Source organism: Haliotis rubra, unplaced genomic scaffold, assembly GCF_003918875.1.
Source record: "Haliotis rubra isolate DU_JTF1 unplaced genomic scaffold, ASM391887v1 Scf1, whole genome shotgun sequence".
Classification (NCBI taxonomy): domain Eukaryota; kingdom Metazoa; phylum Mollusca; class Gastropoda; order Lepetellida; family Haliotidae; genus Haliotis; species Haliotis rubra.
Window position 1 is genome coordinate 1,780,616 of NW_025764891.1, and position 24,924 is coordinate 1,805,539.

A 24,924-nucleotide genomic window follows, 5' to 3' on the forward strand; every position below is an offset into this window, starting at 1 on the left:
TCGGGGTGTCTCTCTTTAATTCTCTATGAACGTTATATATTTGCAGAAAATGAACACATCCAGGAAGTACTTCCCTACATGTAACCAGTGGACAGTACAGACCACTATTAAGTCGAAATAATTGTTTGCCTTTGTGTAGAAATAGCGTCTGTGATAAGTTAGAGGACGTTATTTTACCATCGTATTGGTATTAATGGTACTATTTCAGGCGCAGGCCAGATGTGGTGAGGTGATACCTGTTCGGTTCACCAAGCAGGTAAAAAGCTGACTCAAACTTGTCCCTGGACGTTCGTGGATAGGTGGTCACCCGTGTATGACCCTGTAGATTTCCATGAACCCAACCTGCTCAGATGACATACCATTCGAGATAACATTAAGCCACATGTAACTGTGTAAACCAGCACAACCGCACATGGAGTGACGAATTCTTGAACTTTTATTAGAAGCGGAGACTTCTTCTTTGTATTCCTAAAAAATTACATGGAAAAATGCTGAGTCTGACGTCAAACAACAAATAAATAAAACAAATAAAACAAACAAAACTCTATTAGCTTAGTTGGGTAAATATTCGAAGTGCTTTTCTTTTGATCATTACATCATTCAAGTGTAGGCTAGCTTTAAGCTGTGTAATGCATTAAATCAAGTACCACTTTATTAACCCAGATTTTGCTCAAGGCGGGGTCACTATGAATAACTGGGGTCCGCTATCGCGTCCCATTCCCATTCTCAGTGACATTCACTCGTATAGTACACAGGCGATCGTGACAAACAGTTTATACAAGGTAATGTATAACTTGACCTTCTCAGTTCAGTGTGGGAAGGAATATAATATAATGTGCAAACCTCTGAAGCACACACCTATCGGCATAATGTCTAAACGTCTACCAGGGTTGCTCTTTACAGATAAAGGATATCATTTGGTCATCAGTGATGTTCAGAGACCATTCATATATTTTTCATTTTTATTTTTGTTTGTATACCTAATGGAATACGTTTCGGTGTACGTATTGATATTTATTGTTTGGTAGTGACTGAGTAGTTCGTAATGTCAGGCCTCAACCCACGTATAAAGGATATCATCTTTTGGCAGACAAAACTTCCCTGAAAAGGGAGAAAATGTCAAGTCACAAGGAATATGTGAGATATAAGGTATGAAAACCTCTAAGAACGGGGGTTTGATTGCTTCATATCTGAAAAGGACTTTTGCGGTGACTAATCTGAGTAACGTGATGGGATAAGCGAAGGTCGGTGAACTCTCGAAAGATTTCGGCAGAAATTCTGCAGAGGCCACAACAGGACTTCTGAACAGAATGTTTTTCTTTTTAGTGTAGTCCCAAGTCTTCAAATATCCAACATTGACGTTTTATCGTATTTCCTAGTTCCTCCCATCAATATAACCTCACAAAACTGAAGCATGATACATAATGAAGATTTCATGTTCTGTTTGACGTAATATACTGGTAGGTCTTTCTTAGAAGCGCTGGCAGTCGACGCAGTTAGATACATCTCCGTGTTGCAGGCATTCGAACCTACCACCCATTCGGCAGAAACCTTGGCCAATGAACACCAACGTCTAAGACGGCACTGGGAAAAGACAGTACTGTCGTAACTGGTGATTGGGCGTCAGTAAACCCTACAACGCGTACCTACAAATTATGGCTGTTCCAAATTGTCAGAGAGATATTATATGCAATATTTCAGCCATATCGCGACAACAAAAGGGTGTGTACTAAGAATAAATATATAGACTATTATATACTTTTAATAACCTGTCAGCAAGGACAGTATAACGACAAGATTATCATACATGAATAAAAACTAGTTTGAGTTCAGTGTAAAATGCTAAATTATTTCAAAACAACACAATATAAAATCCGGCTATAGATCGCCAGCAACTGAAGGTAGATCACCATGCTAGGGACCATGGGGACGTACGTTACTTTTGCTACCTGTATGGTCTCTATCTGGATTTATATCATCCCCTCGGCTGTTGACGAATTTTGCTACTTCAACACTCTCCAAGGGTGCAGCCACTAACAGTCATAGTTATGTATTTATTCGACCAAATTTAAAAAGAACGCATTAAGTACAGTACATGATAGATCAGAGTTAAGAGAGAATGGTTGTTGCATGAAGTCACTAGCTATTATCGCTCTTTGCTGTTTCCTCTGATGACTTAACAACACTTATTATTGTATCAGCTCATATTTATAATATGTTCATCTAAAGGAAATATATATCTGCTCTCTTTGACGGTAATATAGTAACATTTCAGTTACACTATGTATATGAACAGTTTATAACTTTCCAAGGTTCATGTTCAAGCTCATGCTTTGAACCCTGCCCCTTTGTTTGTTTATGCACAGGAAATTTACAGTTTGCACCATTCTCATGCATTTTAAACTGTTAATCTCAATCTGGATACTTGTCACACACCTCCTCATATCTTAGACGTGGACTGTGTGAGACAAGCAGTGGGGGTAAACCTTGTTTGTTGTCAGTAACCTGGACATTCTGTGGCTAGTTCCAAGGTGACAAGATTTTCTGGAGGGTGGAAGGTGTCATACTGATTTTGTGGCTGACACTTCTACTGCTGCTGAGAGATTCTACACGATAGGCCCTGTTATTACTTTGGGCCAAGAACGAAGTTTGTTGCGTGTCCCACTGGTGGGGCTAGGTGACCTCGAATTTGTTAACTGCTGAACATTTTTGTAATAGACTGCATTTCAACAGATTTTAATAGACTGCATTTCTAAGCAGATCTATTGTGGCGATCCATTACGGTTCAGCTTAATGAGCCACAGGAAAAGCGACACAAACATTACTCAAATTGTATGTCTGATGTTTTCGATTAACATAAACTAGCTCACATGATAAATAATAAAAAGTTGAGAGGTAGTCGTTTAATGTAAGATAGTGATTGTGTAGGTATGTTTACGATACGTTTCATGTTAACCTTGCCAGTGGTTGCATCATTACGATCAACCAAAAGCCGTCTTCAGACGTCATAAATGACGAGACGAATAGACTGCATTTCTAACCGGAACTATTGTGGCGAACCAGTCTAGTGATCCAACGAGCTTGAGGTGACGGGATCGACCCCACCTGTGACCGGGTGTGAAAACCTTGGAGTCAACTTTGCGTGCAGACTCTTTCAGTGTTGTCACAACCCCTATAGTCCGTTTGGCTCAAAATCGGACCGATGAATTGCAATCTAACTCGAAAACTAATATACATATAACACTCAATGAAACGATGATCATAATCAAAACGTCAGACCAACTCCGTGATTTGTTTGCAGAATTTATGTCCTAAAATTAAAAAGGTTGTTTAACAAACTAATGTATCATTAAAATTTTAACACAGTTCACTATTTGTTACGAGGGAGGAATGCAGAGAAAGGGACAGCCAGGTGTTAGAGAAGCACGTGCAAAAGTGCCGACAAAGTTATTGATTCATTAACCTGTGCTGTGCCGACTCCTTCTCGCACACCTGGCTGTCCCTTTCTCTGCACTCCTCCCTCGTAACAAATAGTGAACTGTGTCAATATTTTAATGATAGTTTGTTAAACAACTTTTATATTTTTAGGACATAAATTCTGCAAACAACCTCACAGAGTTGGTCTGACGTTTTCATTATGATCAGTGTTTCATTGAGTATGTTATGTTTATTAGCTTTCGAGTTAGATTGCAATTCATCGGTCCAATTTTGAGCCAAACGGACTTTAGTGTACAGTACACAACCCTGTGTACTTAAAAGAGCCCACGAATCCGTTTGTATATGACCAGATGGTGGCCACATGAATACGTGCAAAAACCTAGTTGCGGGTACAGCAACGTGCAGTAAACTTGGACAAAGTACTGTGACTCTGTGTCCCAGTTCACCAAGCTGTGAATGGGTACCTCGTAAGGATGAGAAAGCCGCAATAACTCGGTGCGCCTAGTGATTGCAAGAGTTGTATGATCCCCGGGGAGTTGAGATTGATAACACGATGTGCCGCTGACATTGACATCCAGTGATCGAGGGGAAAAAATCAGCGCATTGAGCATGTACTAGATACATGGATATGTGCGCTATATAAATATCCTATAATAATCTTTATACTAAACAATGTGACAGACAAAATACTGACTTGTGGGACACACTGATCCTGACTATGATGATCAGACAGGGTAGAACCAACTAGTACTTGAAACTGCATGTCATTTAAAACTTTGTTTATAAATTGGGGCAAACGGCTTCTCAATCCAATGGCATGTGAGTGAGTGAGTTTAGTTTTACGCCGCACTCAGCAATATTCTAGCTATATGGCGGCGGTCTGTAAATAATCGAGTCTGGACCAGACAATCCAGTGATCAACAGCATGAGCATCGATCTGCGCAATTGGGAACCGATGACATGTGTCAACCAAGTCAGCGAGCCTGACCACCCGATCCCGTTAGTCGCCTCTTACAACAAGCATGGGTTACTGAAGATCAATATTCTAACCCGGAAATTCACGGGTACCAAAGTCATGTAAATCTTTTAAAATACCGTATTTCCATGTAGTGTCGTATGCTTTTTCTAGATCGGAAAATATCGACACTGCATGTTGTTAATTAATTACAGCGTTTTGTTTTACAATTGATTCTAAACGCACTAACTGATCAACGGTACTTCTGATTTTACGAAAACCACGTTGAATTAGGTCAGTTATTAGGTTCAAAATGTGCAAGAAACATTTTGTATGTTTGAGATTGGTAGACGTCCGCTGGAATCAAACTTAGATATTAAAGTGCAAAAAAGGGCAATTTGTAACTACAATCGCTTGTTCAAGTGACTCCCCCTTCATGTTTACTGAAAGAGCTTGTTTTGGAGACACTACCAATCCCCCTTTTCAGTTGATGTAATCATAAGGACTTATAGTATGACCAGAAATTATTGAGAATTTTAGGAATATGTTTAATTGGATTTCTAGTACATGTATAGATACGGTTACATCGAAGATGAATTTCTCCACTTAGGGGAACCAACTGCAAACCTTATGCAGAAGAATTGCACGAGGGCCATGCAGCAAATTTCTGAAATGCATGTGCAAATATATCGTGCATGTGAACAGCTGCGTTTTGGTGTAAAGATTTGTTAATAATTCGCCAGTTTTCACTGAGTTTCATCAGTTATTGAACTCATGACAATAGTCTTTCAACGTTACGAATTTGTTTTACAATACATCAGTTCATGTGTAAACAGTACCTTTAAACAGTATGGAATATTTTGCAAAATCTAGTTGACTGAAGTAAGTGGCTACATTTACACTAGTGAGTCTAAACTTTTAATGGGTAGTATAGGTACCCAATAGGTACTGATGGGTGGACAGAGATAATTTTGAACAAACTCACTTGTCCAAGGTGAGACAACGTATCACATGTGCTTCGTTGTGGGACTTTCCTGATATCCTAAAACTCTCAGGAGTCAAGCTGCCAAACACGGTCACCCATCCAAAGACTCTCCACGTCCAACGTTGCCTAACTTCAACTGACCACCCGATCCCGTTGCTCGACTCTACGACAAGCATGGGTTTAAATTAAATTTAAAACAATATTGTCACTTAAAGAAGCGAGGTAATTCTTGTTTTAACATCGGTTTGAGCTGTTGACACATACAACACATTCACACTCTTTCCAACCAATATATACCACCCTACCCTCCCCCCCCCCACACACACACACAGCTCTTACACACCCCACTCAAACACTTCGCCCATCTGATCCCTGTACTCCTACTGCTAATACACACACCCATATGGCATACAATCACTTCCCACCCTAAGCCCGTGTAAACACACCCCAGCAATCATCACCTCACTCTCACATTATACTAAACTGTTAAGCCCACTCAGACCTTTTACCTGAACATACACACCAAATGAATGCTAAAAGCTAGCATATCCATCACCACCGCACATATCCACAAGTACAATAGCATGCATCGACCAAGTAGGTAAGACTGAACGTCTAACCCCCTGCACTTTGAGGACAAGCGTGGGTCTCTAAACACCAAAAGTAACCGTAGTCTTTTCTAGGTCAAGTATGCCTAAGGAGCGCCAAACCGCACACCGAATTTGAGCTAGATGTGCAGACTGTTTTTCTACGGTTTAAGTGTACGATGGGTCTAGACGCTGAACGTGTGGTGTTTCAAACGGGGTATTGTGTGTTAACGTGGGGTGGGAAAATAACACCCCTGCCCGTGGTGAACATTTTACAACGAGAAATTGACCTTGTATCGGTTGAACCATGAAACTGGTACACACCTGCATCAGTCTGACCCCTGTGTCGGTTTGACCCCTTATTGGACCACCAAGCACAGGGAGGCACAAGGGGTCGCGACCCGTCTTGATGGGTACATAATCACAACGGTGAATATAATGTCGGTCAGGCGTGTCAGACATGATGGTTAATGATGTTTTGGAGACACGCATGCGTGACCTTCAGCTCCGATGATACCAGTCCTAAGTGTATGTAGTTGAAGAGAGTTGACCACACACATATTATATAGAGGATACTAAACCACAATTAGTAAGGTCTGATACTATTGTGACAGAGGTATTAGCATTGTAATGTCATAACTGTAAATCACTTTGACGTCATACGCACGGCATCACGCGATGTTATTACACATTATTACACAATGTGTAATAACATCATAAAATTATTAAACAGTGATATCTTCAACGGTGTATAATAAAGACTGACTGACTGAGTGTAGTTTTTCGCCGCTTTTAGCAATATTCCAGCAATATCACGGCGGGGGACACCAGAAATGGGCTTAACACATTGTGCCCATGTGGGGAATCGAACCCGGGTCTTCGGCGTGACGAGCCAACGCTTTAACCACTAGGCTACCCCACCGCCCCTGTATAATAAAGAGGAAGAGGTGAAGGAGTTGAGCAGTGTTTGAGACTGGTCACAGCATGTCACCTTGAAGTAGAGGAATTCCCGAATCATGCAGGTGTTACACGCTTATCTACTTTATGAGTGAGTGAGTTCAGTTTAACGCCGCACTCAGCAATATTCCAGCTATAGGTGGGGGTCTGTAAATAATCGAGTCTGGACCTGACAATCCAGTGATCAACATCATGGGCATCGATCTACGCAATTGGGATACGATGACATGTGTCAACCAAGTCAGCGAGCTTGACCACCCGATCCCGTTAGTCGCATCTTACAACAAGCATGGGTTACTGAAGATCAATTCTAACCCGGATCTTCACGGGTGTCTGTTTTAGGAAACACCACGAGCAAGCTGCTGACATTATCGGGCCGAATCCGGGATTCATACAAACAATCACTGATCCCTGGCGCGCCCGTGAAACTCACTTTTCAAGCCGATTTGCGATAAACAGTTTGAGAGGGACGGATAGTGCAAAACAGAAGAAAATCACGTTTGTTTTAAGACATTTTTATTTGTCGTTCCAAGCCTTTTAACTATTTCTTTTCAAGTTCGTGTTGGAGGGGCAATACATTACTGAATAGGTTTATATCTCACTTAAGTCCTGGCACAACATTCGAATACCAGGCATGTGAGGTTGCCGTGTGATACACACTGCATATTTTCAACGTCAATATGACCTCGGTCGAACTAATACAGGCAAAACGTTATCCAAATAAAGCAACTTTGTCAGTGGTACTGATAAACTACCGAGTCTGCCACAACAGGGCGTGTCCCCACGATGTATGTGATAACCAATCAGGTGCCGTACTCTAACCCATGTATCCAGTGCATTCATTTCAATTTTGTCTTATATTAAAACTGTTTATCTTTAAAATGATAAATAAATCACAAGAACTGTTCTGAGAAATGTATTTACGTTCCATGGATATTGCTCTGTTTATATATGGATGTGGTCAGATTAATTTTGAAATAACAGGAAAATTATTGAAGACTGCAAACAACAAATCACTTATGAAGATAGAACATAGTTGGTTGACACAGTACAGGGCGGAGGGGTAGCCTAGTGGTTAAAGCATTCGCTCGTCACACCGAAGACCCGGGTTCGATTCCCCATATGGGTACAATGTGTGAAGCTCATTTCAGGTGTCCCCCCGAAGTGCTGAAATATTGCTACAAGCGAAGTATAACCACACTCACTAACTCACTGATACAGTACAATTCGCAGAAAGTCGCTCAAATTGTCTCCTCCGTAATCCATGTGTAAAGAATACTAAACTGAAAAAATTGAGTACATTTAACCGAGTCAGTGCAAAATATTAGAGAATTATTACTGCATACTCTCTTTTCTGCCTCTGTGTTATTTCAAGGCGGCCGTGTGTTACAGTTCAATTCAAATCTCTGTTTAATCCAGGTTGCACCATTCAAAGCCTCAGCAAAACGTTCAGATTAAATGGTACACCACACAAAATGACTGTATTGCCCAAACATACTAACGTTAAGAAATATACGTTTCATCCGGCGGCCATATGAACAACGTCGGAAATCTACGTGTCATCTGGCTGTCAGATTTACACACGTTTAAAACACTCAACTCTGTATTTACATGTATTTCACAGGTGTGTAAATCTGGCCAATGTTTTCATGTGTTTTCTAGCATGTGTAACATATGTAAATGCTGTGATTGTAGGCCATGCATTTTAATACCTTTGAAATCTCGTATGAATAGGGTTAGGTTTGCCATATATTTAGTACACGCATAAATGGTTGCTAATGGATAAATATAGTGTTACAAGATTAACACTACTTTAACATGTATTTCAATGGTTCTGTAATGTAACTTTCACATCGGGTTTGTTATGCACGCCATAATGCACGGAGATCATTAGAAACACATGGTGAAGTGATACCCATGACTGAGCACCACTATAACGTGCCTGCCTTTCTTGACATACACATGATGTCTGTTTAAAAAGGTTCAAATATTGGGTCTATGGGCTGGAGCGATATGTATGTTAGGGAGTGTGTGTGTGTGCATGTGTGTGAGAGGGAGGGGTGTTTGATAGGGCAGGCCTAGGGTGGGGTGATGGCGGTGGGGTACTGATAAGCCTTTCTGCAGCTGGTCAGTAGGTAATGCCGTTTATACTTTTTGTAATGGAAATTACATTACAGTTTAAATAACTGATCTTAGGTACACTTCTTATATATAACATGCAAGGAGAGACTGCTTATTGCAATAAAACACAGACAGGTGTGGTCACACAGACATGAACCGGGAGGTCCCTAATTTTAGTGCACACTTGTATGAGTTATCAGACTGATCATAGCTGCACAAATTTTATTATCTATTCTTTCAAAAATGATGATTACAATGTATTAATGATTCCCGGTGTAAATTACTGTTGTAAATGTGTAAACATGCACATACGTACTTAATATAACCTCTTTTTTATTCGGAATCTAGATATTATACCATACGGACGTTTTCTAAAATGTCAGTTCCCCGACGAAATATACATAAGTGTACACCTATTTTGATTCCAGTTCTAGGGTAGATTATAGAAAGTTCTTGTGATTACAATTAGTTCATAAGCTTAGGTAACTACACAGTTTCGATAATTACTGAAAGTTTACTACCTGACAGCATTTGTTACTCATGCGTTTTCAGTTTTGTTTTTTGCTCTGTGATTTGTTATACATTGCATAATTATGTTTATCATTTTGGCATCCCGATATCATGGAATAAATTTTACTTATTAATCTATCAAAGTGCCGAAACTTTTTGTCTGTATGCGTTACTGTTATTGAGTGAAACTGTTAAATGTACCTTCGTACAGAATTTCCAGGAAATAGAAACTGAAAATTGCTAAATAAATGGAAAACTTAATTTGGTAAAGATTGCAAACACTTATTATTCATATACCAGTTTTAAAGTATCAGTGTGCAGATGTTCAATGAAAAAAACAAGTAATTTGGAAGATTCACAGACTAACAGTATTTCTTTACAGTATTTTCTTACAGACATATACTCATGCCAATAATGGTTGTCACCCCCCTCCCCACCCCAATCCCACACACACCTCACACCCCAACCCCACACCCCCTCTCCAATGAAAAAAATTGAAGGGGGTGACAACCATTATTGGCATGAGTATATATAGAAAATTATTTTTACGGGTATGGAACGAGTGGTGAAAAACATCTGCTAAGCATCTGAGTCAGCTGAGATTATCCTTTAAAAACATCATTTGTACATTTAACAATTACTTATAATTAATTGGAACCAAAGCATTACATAAAGGCCATATTTCCAGACAGCATGACATCACCTTTGGCCGGAGTTCCAAATATTTGACACCGAAACCTGTCAGTTAACGCAAAGGAAATAACCCTTGTGTTTTTCAATGATGCCTTAATCATAGTCACTATTGAGTATAGGTTGCCGTGTGTTTTCCAAATATGACAATATGACTGAGTCAGTGAAATACTAATACTTACCAAATTTCAAGCAGTGACTTAACGCCATACATAGCTAGACCTGCTTAGATCATTAAAAAAAAACAGAATCAAAAAAAAAAAAAAAACACAAAAAAAAACCTAACAACTTTATGTAAGGCATCATAGATATTTCACAAACATGGTACAGGACCCTTCCACTCATTAGCGTATTGCCTCACCATTTGTGAATTCAGCGTTGGCAGATGTAAGGCGTTATCATTACAGTAAGGGCTGGTCGGAAGGGGAAATAATATCGTTCTGTGACTGTGAGACAGACTTGGAAAATATGTGGAAAACCAAAAATTTGGACAACAGACCATTGTTTGGGTATTTTAATTGTAAATATGATTCAAAATCTTAGCCTAAATTTCAATATCCTTACATATAATTCAAAAGTATAACAGTACGAGTATTCATTTTGTCTTTTGTCTTCTACCCGTCCCTACTATACTAACAACTAGTCTCTGAAATGAACATATTTTACAGAAAAAAAGTTCATAGTAAAAAAGAAAAATATAATAAAAAGGAGCCCTGAGACATTCTCTTGAAGCTGTGGGAATCTACACTTGCCACATTTTCTAGACTTGCGTGGGCTTGAATGTATTTGCTTCAGGGTCTGTATGACAGACTACGTCCCTACATACGCTCAATCACATGTGTCTCCAGGTGACGGAGAATCATTGGTGCAGGGGCCCATATTGCAATTCTCGTGCGTTTACATGTGTTGTTGACGCGGCATGGACGCTTTGTAACATCACTATTTGATTATGATACACAAACACATGCTCCTGATATGGTCGGAATCATACCACGGATTAGCAGATATTTATCATGAAAACAGGTTTTTATGTAGGTGGCTTGAAACTTGCTTTTACAAAGGCCAATAGATTCGATCACAATACTTTTCGTTTTACAGCTTCTTTTCTCTTAACATACTGACCTCAAAAGTGATTTAAATTCTAATCGCTGATTAAAGAGTAAGACAATAAATAGTATGTCAAATTATCGTTGCTATGACAACCCTGTGATATTTTACCTTATGTAAGAGAGTTATAAATACGATGCTGGGTGTGGCAGTACTACTGCAGTTGATAGTGAATGTCGTAAATTTTAATAAGTTGCTTCAACGCTATCACTAATCACTGGGTATCTATACAATTATATGTATGATGGAGAAGAACTTGCGTCGCTAGTTTTCTCAATAATCTGAATACATGTATGTAGCGTGAAACAGGCAGACACTTATAGAAGAAAGTGTTTGCCCTACCTGTAACAACGATGCCCCGTGTCTATAGAAGGGATATAATATGGGGATGAATGACATGTACCTTTATCTTGGCCCGTTTATGATGATACATACTAAGATCTTTCACAATAATCTCTCTGGCTATCAGATCGAGGGTACTTTTTAATCATAACCGGTATTTCAATTATTTTATTTATACAGTAACATTCTTCGAACGTTTTCCATATATACGTCCGTCAGATACATCGCGCACTACCCCTTTCTCTTTTGATCTTCTCAAGCGACTGTTACAAGTTCAAAGAATCCTGGTCAAAGTTTTTCAGCTTCTTTTCTCTTAACATACTGACCTCAAAACTGATTTAAATTCTAATCGCTGATTAAAGAGTAAGACAATAAATAGTATGTCAAATTATCGTTACCGTGACAACCCTGTGATATTTTCCCTTATGTAAGAGAGTAATAAATACTATGCTGGGTGTGGCAGTACTACTGCAGTTGATAGTGTCTGTCGTAAATTTTAATAAGTTGCTTCAACGCTATCACTAATCATTGGGTATCTATACAATTATATGTATGATGGAGAAGCACTTGCGTCGCTAGTACATCGTGCACTTCCCCTTTCTCTTTTGATCTTCTCAAGCGACTGTTACAAGTTCGAAGAATCCTGGTCAAAGTTGAAAAGTCTTAAGACTATTCCCTACTATTCTGTAACATACACATTGTACCTAAAATGGGTAGAGCTTCCGTTCGGGGAAATATCAGAAGGACAGCGATACACTTATCTCCAATGTTGTAGAAGGCACTCCACTTACTTAGGAAAACAAGAACTTAATGAATTATTGCATTCATGTCGGAATCAATATTTTCGGCCCCTATCAGATGTGAACTTGAACATGCGAGGTCTGCGTCTATGTCAGACTTAAGGTCTGCCAGTTGTTTAGCAGCACTGGGGCGTAATAGTCATATAGGCCTGCTCCAAACAACGGAATATATATCTTTTGAGAAGGACTTCTCCCACGGGTAAAGGTACAGCAATGCAACATCACATTTACTTGTGTGACATTTGCTTTCGCAATCTGAGTTCATCGATCGTCAATTTAAATAGGACAATCAAGACGAATTTAAAAAAGGCACGGAGGTCCAACATGCCTGTGGTATACTCAGAGAACGCCCCCGCCTGTGCTATCGGGTCATAATCACTACACGAAAAAAAACTATTTTTCATTTCATGTCTCACAGAATATATAATTTGATATGGCATTGTTTGTAGTCGCATACTGTTGCGTTAGTGAAACAAATGTGGACAACTTAAAGCTGCATGGCGTTATTACAGCAAAGGCTGAGCGGAAGGAGAAATAACATGGTTCAGGCACTGTGAGACTATTAAAAAAGGTCACATGCAGTGCAATCATATTCCAATTATGTACCGCCGAACAATATTTTACAGTAGTGAGCTAAAGGTCACATAGTAAAACACAACTTTTCAGATTCTGATACCTTCGGTATGGACTTACCGAAACAAATCGTCAAAATGCAAATTCAACTTATAAAGTTGAAAATAACGCGATGAAAAAAAACGCGCGAAATCGGAGTTCAAACGTTTTCACTAATTTTCCCCAGACTTTCTGGGGAAAACGGGTTTCAACAGCTGGGCTGCGCTTATAGCACGTGCGCAGTGAAATAGGTTCGCGCAGCTTGGAAGCGGGTTGTCCGGTGAATACTCGGTGAAGGCTTTGGTGTGAGCTATTTTTCTAATGTTTTGTTGATATCTCACAGGTGCGAGCTTTTATATGTTATGACAGTAAATTAACTGTTTATATAATTTCATTTGTCTATTTCACCACACGTTCTTCTTACCGAGTCACTTTCAGTCAGTTCGATACTTAAAAGCAATGTCATTATTTAGCGTTGACAGAATTTCCAACTGTGATATAGATATGTCGTTGTCACAGACAAAACTCAATGTCTTGTTTTATTGACACCTGTGTGTCTGCCTGCCTGTCTGCTCATGACAATATTCAATACACAGCTGCTATCACTGACCACATGCAATTTGAACTTAACACCAATCAGGCTATACACTATAAACAAAATGCATTGATTTATGGCCCGAGTTCGGTCTCTGTCACATTATGTAATTACACAGACAGGCAGATGCGATACTTGAACACATGACATGTTATGATGTCTGTTGATTGCAAAATGTTATACACAAAAAATAAGCATGTATTTACAAAACCCAACATCTCTATATGTAGACACACAATCAGCCGTGAGAGCATCTGCAAATGAACCAGCCGTTACACTTGAGTGCACACCCACCCGCTCTGACTGGGTTCGGTATCCCGGCGGCTTCGTTTCTTGGGAATTAAACCGAAGTACACAATATTGCACTTTTGATTTGCGATTGTACGCTTATAATTTTGTTTATATGTTTTTTCATAACCAGCAATGTATATTATATGTCATGAATAAGTGATAATTGTGTTTTAATTATGTTTGATTTTTTTGTTGCATGTGACCTTTAAGAAATTACGAGTTGGTACGTGTGGCATATTTGTCTGAGCTCTAAGAGAGATAAAGTGCTATTCTATTGGGACAGCTAGGGACACTTGAGACGACAAAGAGGCACCTCATCGCCCTTTGTTCACCACTGAACCTTTTAATCCCTCGAAACAAGCACTTCACAAGATTTGCCGACACCGCAGACAAGACGTAATTGACACTGGTAGCAAGAGCGAATGCAGCTTAATAAGGCGTGTTAGCTTGCGTAATACTGCTTTCTTTGTCAGGCTCTTTTGGTGATAAGAATAATGAGGTCACGTGGATGTGCAACACCATAATTACTAGGATGATAATACTCCAGTAGAAAAACTATATAACTATACATACATTATATGCATCAGGGACTGACTGTTTGCGTGTCTGGGGATTTAAGTCGACCATTTCAGATTAATGTCTAATAATATATCGCTCATCTCCTACGTAAATACGAGATATTAAGTACTACGTAAGGGAAAATATGTCCTACGTCCTATGTCCTACGTAGGAGAAAATATGTCTTACTTAGGAGATATTAAGTGCTACGTAGGAGATATTAAGTCCTACGTAGGAGATAGTGAGACCAAACATTTTTTCACCGTGGTCCTACTACGCTTCCGTAGTACTAAACCCGAACTTGAAACTCTACATATTACTGTAAGAGACAGTATTAGTTATCATGAACATAGAACCGTTCATAGAGAACCGTTCTCTGTCAAGTTTGTACAGGAGGTGGTGCGCGTGTAAACGTATGAAGTAATATCCGTTACATGTTCAACACGAATGGCGTTATGAATTAGCTTCACACTATCATCTGCGACTGAATATCTTCGATATTCATTGCGCGATCAAAGGTAACAAGAGTTTTTTAAACTCCCAGCGTTGTTGAGTGAGTGACTCAACGTGGATTTATGCACAAACACCATACAGGGCATTGATTGGATTCATGTTCCCGTCATGTTCAATATTGTTAAAAAACACAAGAACTTCCATTTGTTTTCCGTTGTCAGATCACATAATGCCAATGTCATCGCTGGGCGTGGGACGTGAAGTGACTGAAAAGCAAATCAGCGCTGAATACATTCTGTGTTTCAAAGACAGCTATTTAACATGCAAAAAACTAGTGTAAATCGCATAATGCCATCGCTGGGTCGTGGGACGTTAAGTGACTGAAAAGCAAATCAGCGCGGAATACATTCTGTGTTTCAAAGACAGCTATTTAACATGAGTGACTAAAATACTGTCGGAAATGCTAGAAAAATGCTTTTTTAGTCTTAATATCTTTATAAAGGTGATAAAGGTACTATGTTGTCAATATATCAACTCGCCTATAGTGTACCTAATTTTTATTTCCATCGATTTAACATTCCCATGCATTTAAAGGGCAGTTTACAGGAGAGAATTCGGTACCAAAACAGCAACTTGATTTTTCAGAGTTCAACAACAGAAATCTGAAATACATTTTTGCTAATAATACAGGTGGTGTAAAAATATGAATTAACGATTTTCTTAAACAAATAAATGTTGAATGTTTGTGTTACTTTACTTAATTAAGGTTTCTTTATTGAAGAAATAAATATAAATGTTAAGTCTTGATAAATAAGTTTCCCGTCATGCATGCACATCTTTATCACCGCGTCCACTATTGCCAACGATTTGCAGTCGATTGTTGCAAAGGTTTATAATGTTTTTTCTGCTTGAAAAAGACAGAGGTAAACCTTTCATTAGTTTAGAAAGGGTTCATTACAGAACTTGTAGAGCTGTTGGTATGTCTTACCAACAAGTTTACAATATTGTAAACAAATCAGACAAGACAGGGACCGTCTCAAAAGCAAAACCGGGACGTAAAACCATCCTTGACAACTTTGACAAGGGCGTGCTTAGACGGGCGGTCTACAAACTTTATGAGAAGAAAAATATATATATTCTAAAGAAGCTACACCAGTGACTTCTTTAAATCTTTGGCCAATGTTCACAACTAGATTAAACTGACCGAATTACATCCATATTTTTTCAATGAAATATACTGTTGACATGCAAAACATTTATTAAAACGTTGCACATTTCTACAATCAATCGATAAGATAACACAAAGTGATAGGATTCTTTTCAATGTACAGTAATTCGTATGTTTATTTCAAAACAAACACACATACACAAATGATCCCTTACATAACCAATACGTATACTATACGTACACATATTCAACATTTTGCAGAAACCATCTATTGAGATGACCCCTCGCCTGAGCGTGTGCTCAGGTGTCAATTTCACCTGTCGATACCGTGGATGCTGATGACGTAACACAGACAATTAATGTTTGTATCAAATAACGTCCCACTACCCCTTATTTTTCTAAATTTTTGGTATTTTCATCAGTAAAAACACATTTTAGAGCCTGTCTCAAATTTTATTCCCTCGGTCTACATTAGGGAGATGTTTCTTGAAGTGATATTTGTTATTTAAGTAACTGTAATACCTCTTAATTTTAAATATAAGTCAAAAAGCATTTTTCTAGCATTTCCGACAGTACTTTAGTGTCAATTTTGCAAAAGTGACTTTTTAATTACGATCGAAATGGGTCGACCAATATATATGAATAATATCTCAAATATATTATATGCCTATGAGTATGAAAGTCAAGTACATGCAATGCCTTGCAAATGGTATTATTGATAAATATAACTTGACAAACGGCGGGGCAGCCAAGTGGTTAAAGTGTTCGCTCGTCACGCCGAAAACCCGGGTTCGATTCCCCCAATGGGTACAATGTGTGAAGCCCATTTTAGGTGTCCCCCGCCGTGATATTGCCGGAATATTGCTAAAAGCGGCGTAAAACTAAACTCACCCACTCACTCCATTATAACCCACACTGTCCATGCATTTCATGCAGCCCCGACTATTTTGCCGTCGCCCATGTCCGTGTATGAATCATACAGAGACACATACAAATTGCATGTTACAATAATATCAGTAAAAGCTGATATCAGCAGCAGATAATTTCATACATGCTTTCATTCAGAAAGTGAAATATGTGTACATAAAATATTATTTTCTAGCATTGCCATCGAAAGACATAGTTTTATTGCTTCCTTTTTAAAACTGTTTCTAAAGAGAGAGTACAATACAATACAACCATTCTGAATAACACATATAAGATTCAGATTTAAGATTCACAAATCGTAAACGAGACGGGAAGCTATATGAGGACCTTAGGAGAACGCATAACTTGTCAGTTGACACGAATTATTATCAGTGAAGATCTTACCGGACCCGAGCAGCGCTAGCTCGAAGGGCGCGCCAGCTTGTCTTGGATAAGAAAGTTGAGGCATCATGGGTGACCAGTGGGGACATGCATCCTCATAAAGATGCTGGACGGGCCGGCGAGAAAGGTGGCCAACAGCACTTCGATGAAGTGTGCGAGTCTACTAAACTCAAGGTGGTGATTAGTCTGAGTCAAGACAAATGAATACTATTACAGTCATGAGATAACTTGTATGAGATACCCATAATGCCCTTGCACGATCTCATGAACAGTCACTGTCGATAGTCATCATGACTCCATGCTTTACATCAGTGTAACATCAGTGTAACTGTGCATAAAACTGTGTTGTTTACAGTAACATTGCGCTTTTGCAGAGCTTCACGTGTGATATAAATGAACAATTTATATGATTTCGATAAATATGATAATATGCGCTCATGAAGTTGTCAACGCCTCCCTTCACGTCTTCAGTCAGTGACACTCACCGCTAGATGTTAACGGTGAACGCGCTGCGAATGTTGTGAAGCACGTGCACGTGAGTGTGTGGGATGCACGAGCAGTGTGTCCGTGCTCTACATGCTATGTAACGGGTCTGTCTACTACAGAAAGACAACGCGTACTTACAATAGATCGTCCATACAGGTAAACTGTTAGCTTCCTCCGATGATAACGAGTCCCAGTGTACCAACTTGATTTGTATGCATACTATGATTTTGCTTGCTTGGTTCCTCATTTCATTAAAATGCACATGCGAATACACATTTGTTTGCATCTCTAACCAGGTGTTATCTTGAATACGAGTGGACGTTGCTTAGCATAGCATGGAATACATGCATAATACATTGTGTAGTATAAGAGCAACATACATATTACAGTAACGGTTGGACAGAATGGTAAATAATATCGTTCTGTGACTGTGAGACAGACTGGGACAAGATACGGAAAACCAAAAATTTGGACAACAGACCATTGTTTGGGTCTTTTCATTGTAAATATAATTCAAATAGCTTAACCTAGATTTCGATATCCTCCGAATGTACATTTGGTTGAAACTGGAAAAATATACATTTTTTCCGAGACAAGAACGAATGTTTACATATAATTCAAAAGTATAACAGCACGAGTATTCATTTTGTCTTTTGTCTTCTACCCGTCCCTACTATACTAACAACTAGTCTCTGAAATGAACATATTTTACAGAAAAAAAGTTCATAGTAAAAAGAAAATATAATAAAAAGGAGCCCTGAGACATTCTCTTGAAGCTGTGGAAATCTACACTTGCCATATTTTCTAGACTTGCGTGGGCTTGAATGTATTTGCTTCAGGGTCTGTATGTATACGTTAGCACCCTCCTCAAGGGTGATATGGATTTAAACGCTCGAGCCGTCAGGCGAGAGCGTTGAATCCATATCACCCGCAGAGGGGGGTTGCTAACCTACTTATACCACGTGGGCGCCGCATGGACTCGTACATTGCTTGTTGCTCGTGCGTTTCCTGCACCGACCAGGTCGTTATCCACATATCAACCTCTGCACGTGCAGACAGAAGGTTGATACGCAGAAAATCAACCTGCCGGAACAATGGACATAACACACCCTAGTGGTATAAGACAGACTACGTCCCTACATACGCTCAATCACATGTGTCTCCAGGTGACGGAGAATCATTGGTGCAGGGGCCCATATTGCAATTCTCGTGCGTTTACATGTGTTGTTGACGCGGCATGGACGCTTTGTAACATCACTATTTGATTATGATACACAAACACATGCTCCTGATATGATCGGAATCATGCCACGGATTAGCAGATATTTATCATGAAAACAGGTTTTTATGTAGGTGGCTTGAAACTTGCTTTTACAAAGGCCAATACATTCGATCACAATACTTTCGTTTTACAGCTTCTTTTCTCTTAACATACTGACCTCAAAACTGATTTAAATTCTAATCGCTGATTAAAGAGTAAGACAATAAATAGTATGTCAAATTATCGTTGCTATGACAACCCTGTGATATTTTACCTTATGTAAGAGAGTTATAAATACGATGCTGGGTGTGGCAGTACTACTGCAGTTGATAGTGTCTGTCGTAAATTTTAATAAGTTGCTTCAACGCTATATCACTAATCACTGGGTATCTATACAATTATATGTGTGATGGAGAAGCACTTGCGTCGCTAGTACATCGCGCACTTCCCCTTTCTCTTTTGATCTTCTCAAGCGACTGTTACAAGTTCGAAGAATCCTGGTCAAAGTTGAAAAGTCTTAAGACTATTCCCTACTATTCTGTAACATACACATTGTACCTAAAATGGGTAGAGCTTCCGTTCGGGGAAATATCAGAAGGACAGCGATACACTTATCTCCAATGTTGTAAAAGGCACTCCACTTACTTAGGAAAACAATAACTTAATGAGTTATTGCATTCATGTCGGAATCAATATTTTCGGCCCCTATCAGATGTGAACTTGAACATGCGAGGTCTGCGTCTGTGTCAGACTTAAGGTCTGCCAGTTGTTTAGCAGCACTGGGGAGTAATAGTCATATAGGCCTGCTCCAAACAACGGAATATATATCTTTTGAGAAGGACTTCTCCCACGGGTAAAGGTACAGCAATGCAACATCACATTTACTTGTGTGACATTTGCTTTCGCAATCTGAGTTCATCGATCGTCAATTTAAACAGGACAATCAAGACGAATTTAAAAAAGGCACGGAGGTCCCGCCCCCGCCTGTGCTATCGGGTCATAATTGCTACACGAAGAAAACTATTTTTCATTTCATGTCTCACAGAATATATAATTTGATATGGCATTGTTTGTTGTCGCATACTTTTGAGCTAGTGAAACAAATGTGGACAACTTAAAGCTGCATGGCGTTATTACAGCAAAGGCAGAGCGGAAGGAGAAACAACATGGTTCAGGCACTGGGAGACTATTAAAAAAGGTCACATGCAGTGCAATCATATTCCAATTATGTACCGCCGAACAATATTTTACAGTAGTGAGCTCAATAGATTTAAGAAATTACGAGTTGGTACGTGTGGCATATTTGGCTGAGCTCTAAGAGAGATAAAGTGCTATTCTATTGGAACAGCTAGGGACACTTGAGAGGACAAAGAGGCACCTCATCGCCCTTTGTTCACCACTGAACCTTTTAATCCCTCGAAACAAGCACTTCACAAGATTTGCCAACACCGCAGACATGACGTATCTGTGAGTGCATAATTGCGTGTTTGCGTGTGAGTGTGCACGTTTCCGTCAATATGGTAAAGTGCTTTTATAACTTTTGTGTGATTAAAAATCATGTTATTAATCTGGAATGTAGACAGACAGACAGACAGACAGATTATTTATTAAAGTCTCACCCCTGTTATACATATATACAAACTAATTAAACATATATTTACATAGGGCCATTCCATACGGAATTATGAGAGACTAAAATTCTTTAAAAATTGCATGTACATGTATTATGAATAACAATAATTAAAAGTTATATAATACGGATTTTCTCCTTTTTAAAACAACATGGCAGGTTTTGGCAGCTATAAAACAAATATTGCTATTGGACAGGATAAAAGCAGTATTTTGTATATCAGTAAGATTACTAAAATTCTGACATAAGCTATCACAAGTATTTAAAAGACTAAAACGTTCATCCCTATAAACCGGACAATTAATTAAAACATGAACTTCGTCTTCAACACAGTGTTTACAATAAAAACATTTTCTGTCGTTGAGTGGAATATTGTTGTATGTAATGGTGTGTTTTATTTGTATTCTCTTATTTTATTGTATTACTGTGATAATGCTTGTGATTTTAGTGTCTCATAGGCCAAATGGCCGGGTACTTTTTGTGTTTAATGTATGTCTGTAATGTAATGTACTGTATTTTATTGCAAAAGCACGTGACACTTTAATAAACATTTTCTCTCTCTCTCTCTCTCTCTCGTAACTGATACTGGTAGCAAGAGCGAGTGCAGGTGAATAAGGCGTGTTAGCTTGCGTAACACTGCTTTCTTTGTCAGGCTCTTTTGGTGATAAGAATAATGAGGCCACGTGGACGTTGATTTCAAACGTACTAAAATGTGTGAAAATAAAATTCCATGTACCAAGTAATTCAGATGAAGGAAACATATCATCATCTTGCTTGAGCACAGGTAACATGACGATGTATAACCGTTCATTTACATACCTCTGATATCCGATATGATACATACATATCTAGGGTGTGTAAACATTTGCAAATTTCTAAATTTACATGCGTTTCCCCAGAGACCATATAATTATATGGTCTCTGGTTTCCCCACCTTAGTATATTTACATGTTTCCAACCCGAGTAAACCTAGAACGAAATCGGAAATTTCAGCACCCATTGAAATTCAAAAGAATGCACTGGAAATACTGTATGATCATGTATTTACTGGGGTATCTGTGTGTTTGCAATTCACGTTTGGAAATACCTGACAATCCGGTCATGGCATACATGAACGGGGTGCTTGTGCATACGGAAATGCACGACGAGCATATGATTCAAAGGTATAGATTTGTGTGAAATATATGCCCTAAGTTGAGAAATCTCTGGAAGCATATGTAAATCCGGTCATAGCATGTATTTCCTACTTTATTTACGTATATTTCAATGGTGTACTATCCGGCTTCTGGTCCTATGGTAGATATGTGAAGGAAATTTATGGACTTGAAACCAGGTGTATTCATTGTGATATAAACATATTTATATTCAATGAATGACTAGGATTGGTGAACAAGTTGTTGTAGCTTATGTAAACACCGCTACAACTGAACATGTCATTACGTCATTATGTCATTTTAGTAACATTTGGACAAATGAAATAAAGTTAAACCGATCTTCATATCGATAACCACTGGAGACCAACTTTCACATTTATGGGCGTTTAAACCAGTTTTACATTTGTTATTTTAAATGTTAAGTAGTTGTTCGCTGCAATTGTTACGATGTAATATAAATATTTCTTAACTTGAACATTTTAATGTAAAAATAATTCATCCCATGTGTTGTAGGTAACGATGTTCATTTCTGTCAGAACTCCTAAACCATAGCCTCTCCCAGTTTCAATTCAATTCAGTTTCTTTTATTTGGGGTACTGAAGAGGCCATATGCCTATAGTACATTACAAGTGTGTACAGGCACATAATACTTAAAACAAATTTCTATTGTTGAATCCATGACAGATGTTCGTTGACAGATTTTTAACAATTTAAATTAAAATTTGTAAATTTGTTGCTTTCAACAATAACTTCAATTTATATTCACAATAATGGAGGGAAATTCTTAAATTGTGAAAATACGGACAAACTAATATAGAATTATGCTCATCCTCTTTTACGCCTAAATGACATAACAGACACATAACCATTTTCTTGTTGAACATTGTGATATCTGCTTTTTTTACATTTATTTCATGCGACGTACATCGTAATCGTGCATTTGCTGTCCTAAACATTTTAATGTTAACATCAAAGAGATCTTATTTAAAATAGATCTTATTTAAAAGTGCTATATAATGAGGTTTTGGACAGAGTTAGAGGCATTTTAATTCCCAACACTTGAAATGAAAGCCTGAAAGTATATATTTATTCTCTATTCATATATAACACAATTGAATGAGAGGACACTTGGCGCTTGTTTCAACAGGTCTGGCTGATGCTGGACACACACCTGTGTTTCTACAATACCTGCCAAATATTTAATTAACGCGGATACATGCATCCCAATTAACAGCTTAAGATCCTTTGAAACATGCTACCGCTTTTCGATCCCGAAATAATCCTCCTGACACCTGAGCTATAAATCCTGCCATAAAGCAAACAAACTCACCGCAATTGTTTAGAAATCAGTTTACCTCAGGGGTTAAACCACTGTAAAAACAACGCACCCTATAAAGTCACGAGACTGTCGGGTCGATGTCGTTCAAACAGCAGTAAGCTTGCCAACGTCGCTATGCTCAGTAAACCAGGATTCCACTTCGTTCTGTACTTCTTCGCCAGCTGAACACGTGATCTTATTAATTCATAGAGTGGATTTTTTTTCCGAAAGTGAATTCATACTACAAGGTAAGCTGTCATCCGCTAAAGGACCGTTCATAATTTATGGCTAGGGGGTGATGATGATTTTAAGGGGGGTCGCACATGTTTTTCTGGTGAGCTAGGGGGGTCATCAATTTTGTACACACGGCCTAGGGGTGGGTGGGGGTTGGTTTGTCAGCAATTTTGTGTTCTAATGAAACCAGTGTATGCAATAAGCCAAAAACCCAGCCAGACATCAGGGCTGGTAACTTCAAAATGTTACTAGCCCCAAATGGGTTTAACGAGACCAGCCACCAAGACATGGTGAATTTATTGAGATGTATGGAATATCTAAAGATCAATTACCAGACCATCGGGATTGCTAGCTGTAACTTTAGACCGCCCGTCAGCCCGTCTCGGGCGGTCGGACAGGCCTTATTTCACACACTGTCTAATCATGTTCCGGGTGCTTACTATGGTGTTTTGTGGATGGGTATCAGTATATCGCTCACATCTAACACATCCTTATGAAATTATAAGCTAATGTTTAAGGATACGATAAGGAATTAGACCTTGACATATGAAGTATCTACCTCAGATGCAATACGTGTGAAGAAGGAATGTACACGACCTTCGAGAAGTTGACAAGTTAAACTTCGCGACATCAACTGGTTGACAGTTCAACATGGATATGTATTACCTGACTTCGGTTCACACGCGTCATGGGAATTCAGTGAGTCTTATATTTGAGATGAGATCAAATTTAAATCTTCGAAATTATCATGTATAATTAGGGTAAATGTCAACAACATTTTATTCAACTTGAAAAGAAAACATGATTAACAGATTCCTCCGTGTTATCAAATTGGTATAGACATCAAAGGTTTAAGATAAACAATTACATGTTTAATAGTAAATTATTCATGACGTTAAATATATATTTTTGTACAAATCTATAACTATTTTCTATGTTTCCTACGTTGTGGATGACATGTTAATTCCTTTTTCCACACAACACTTATCAGATACAAACCCTTTCTGTAGTAGTACATGGCGATTCTTATCTGATAGGTGGGGCAAGAAAATACGAAGTAAAGACCACCACCACCCCCACCCCCCCACCCCCTCACACACACACACACACACACAGATGCTGCAACATTTACAATATATCCTTCAACTCGACTATGAAGATCACTACATACATTTCTTAGACGAGCATTAATCAAGAGACAATATCGAGTGCGGTAATTTAAAATGTAAGTCAACTGTTTAAAAAATGTTATCCTGTATTCAAATGTCAGTTTGCACCATGACCTTAACCACGTGCCCAGAAGGTAAATATACTTTTCTTACAATGGCTATTTTTAGTCAGTATACAGGTATGCTACCATGAAA

At 38.7% G+C, this 24,924-nt stretch overlaps 1 protein-coding gene and 1 long non-coding RNA gene across 3 annotated transcripts in view; one reads left to right on the forward strand and one right to left on the reverse strand.

Annotated features, from left to right (window-relative positions):
• LOC124265067 overlaps nt 1-24,924 on the reverse strand; it is a 27,180-nt gene continuing 2,256 nt past the window's right edge. Inside the window, exon 2 of the long non-coding RNA XR_006895446.1 lies at nt 1-468. This is a non-coding gene — a long non-coding RNA (uncharacterized LOC124265067). The remainder of the gene's footprint in view (nt 469-24,924) is intronic.
• LOC124261706 (carbohydrate sulfotransferase 11-like) overlaps nt 23,357-24,924 on the forward strand; it is a 20,203-nt gene continuing 18,635 nt past the window's right edge. Inside the window, exon 1 of one of the 2 annotated variants that reach the window (XM_046697810.1) lies at nt 23,357-23,574. Coding sequence is in view for 1 of the 2 variants with exons in the window: in XM_046696403.1 (XP_046552359.1) it covers nt 24,249-24,259 (11 nt within the window). In the remaining variant the exon portion in view is untranslated. Of the gene's footprint in view, nt 23,575-24,023; nt 24,260-24,924 lie in introns of those variants that run through there. The other variant, XM_046696403.1, reaches the window with a different exon arrangement.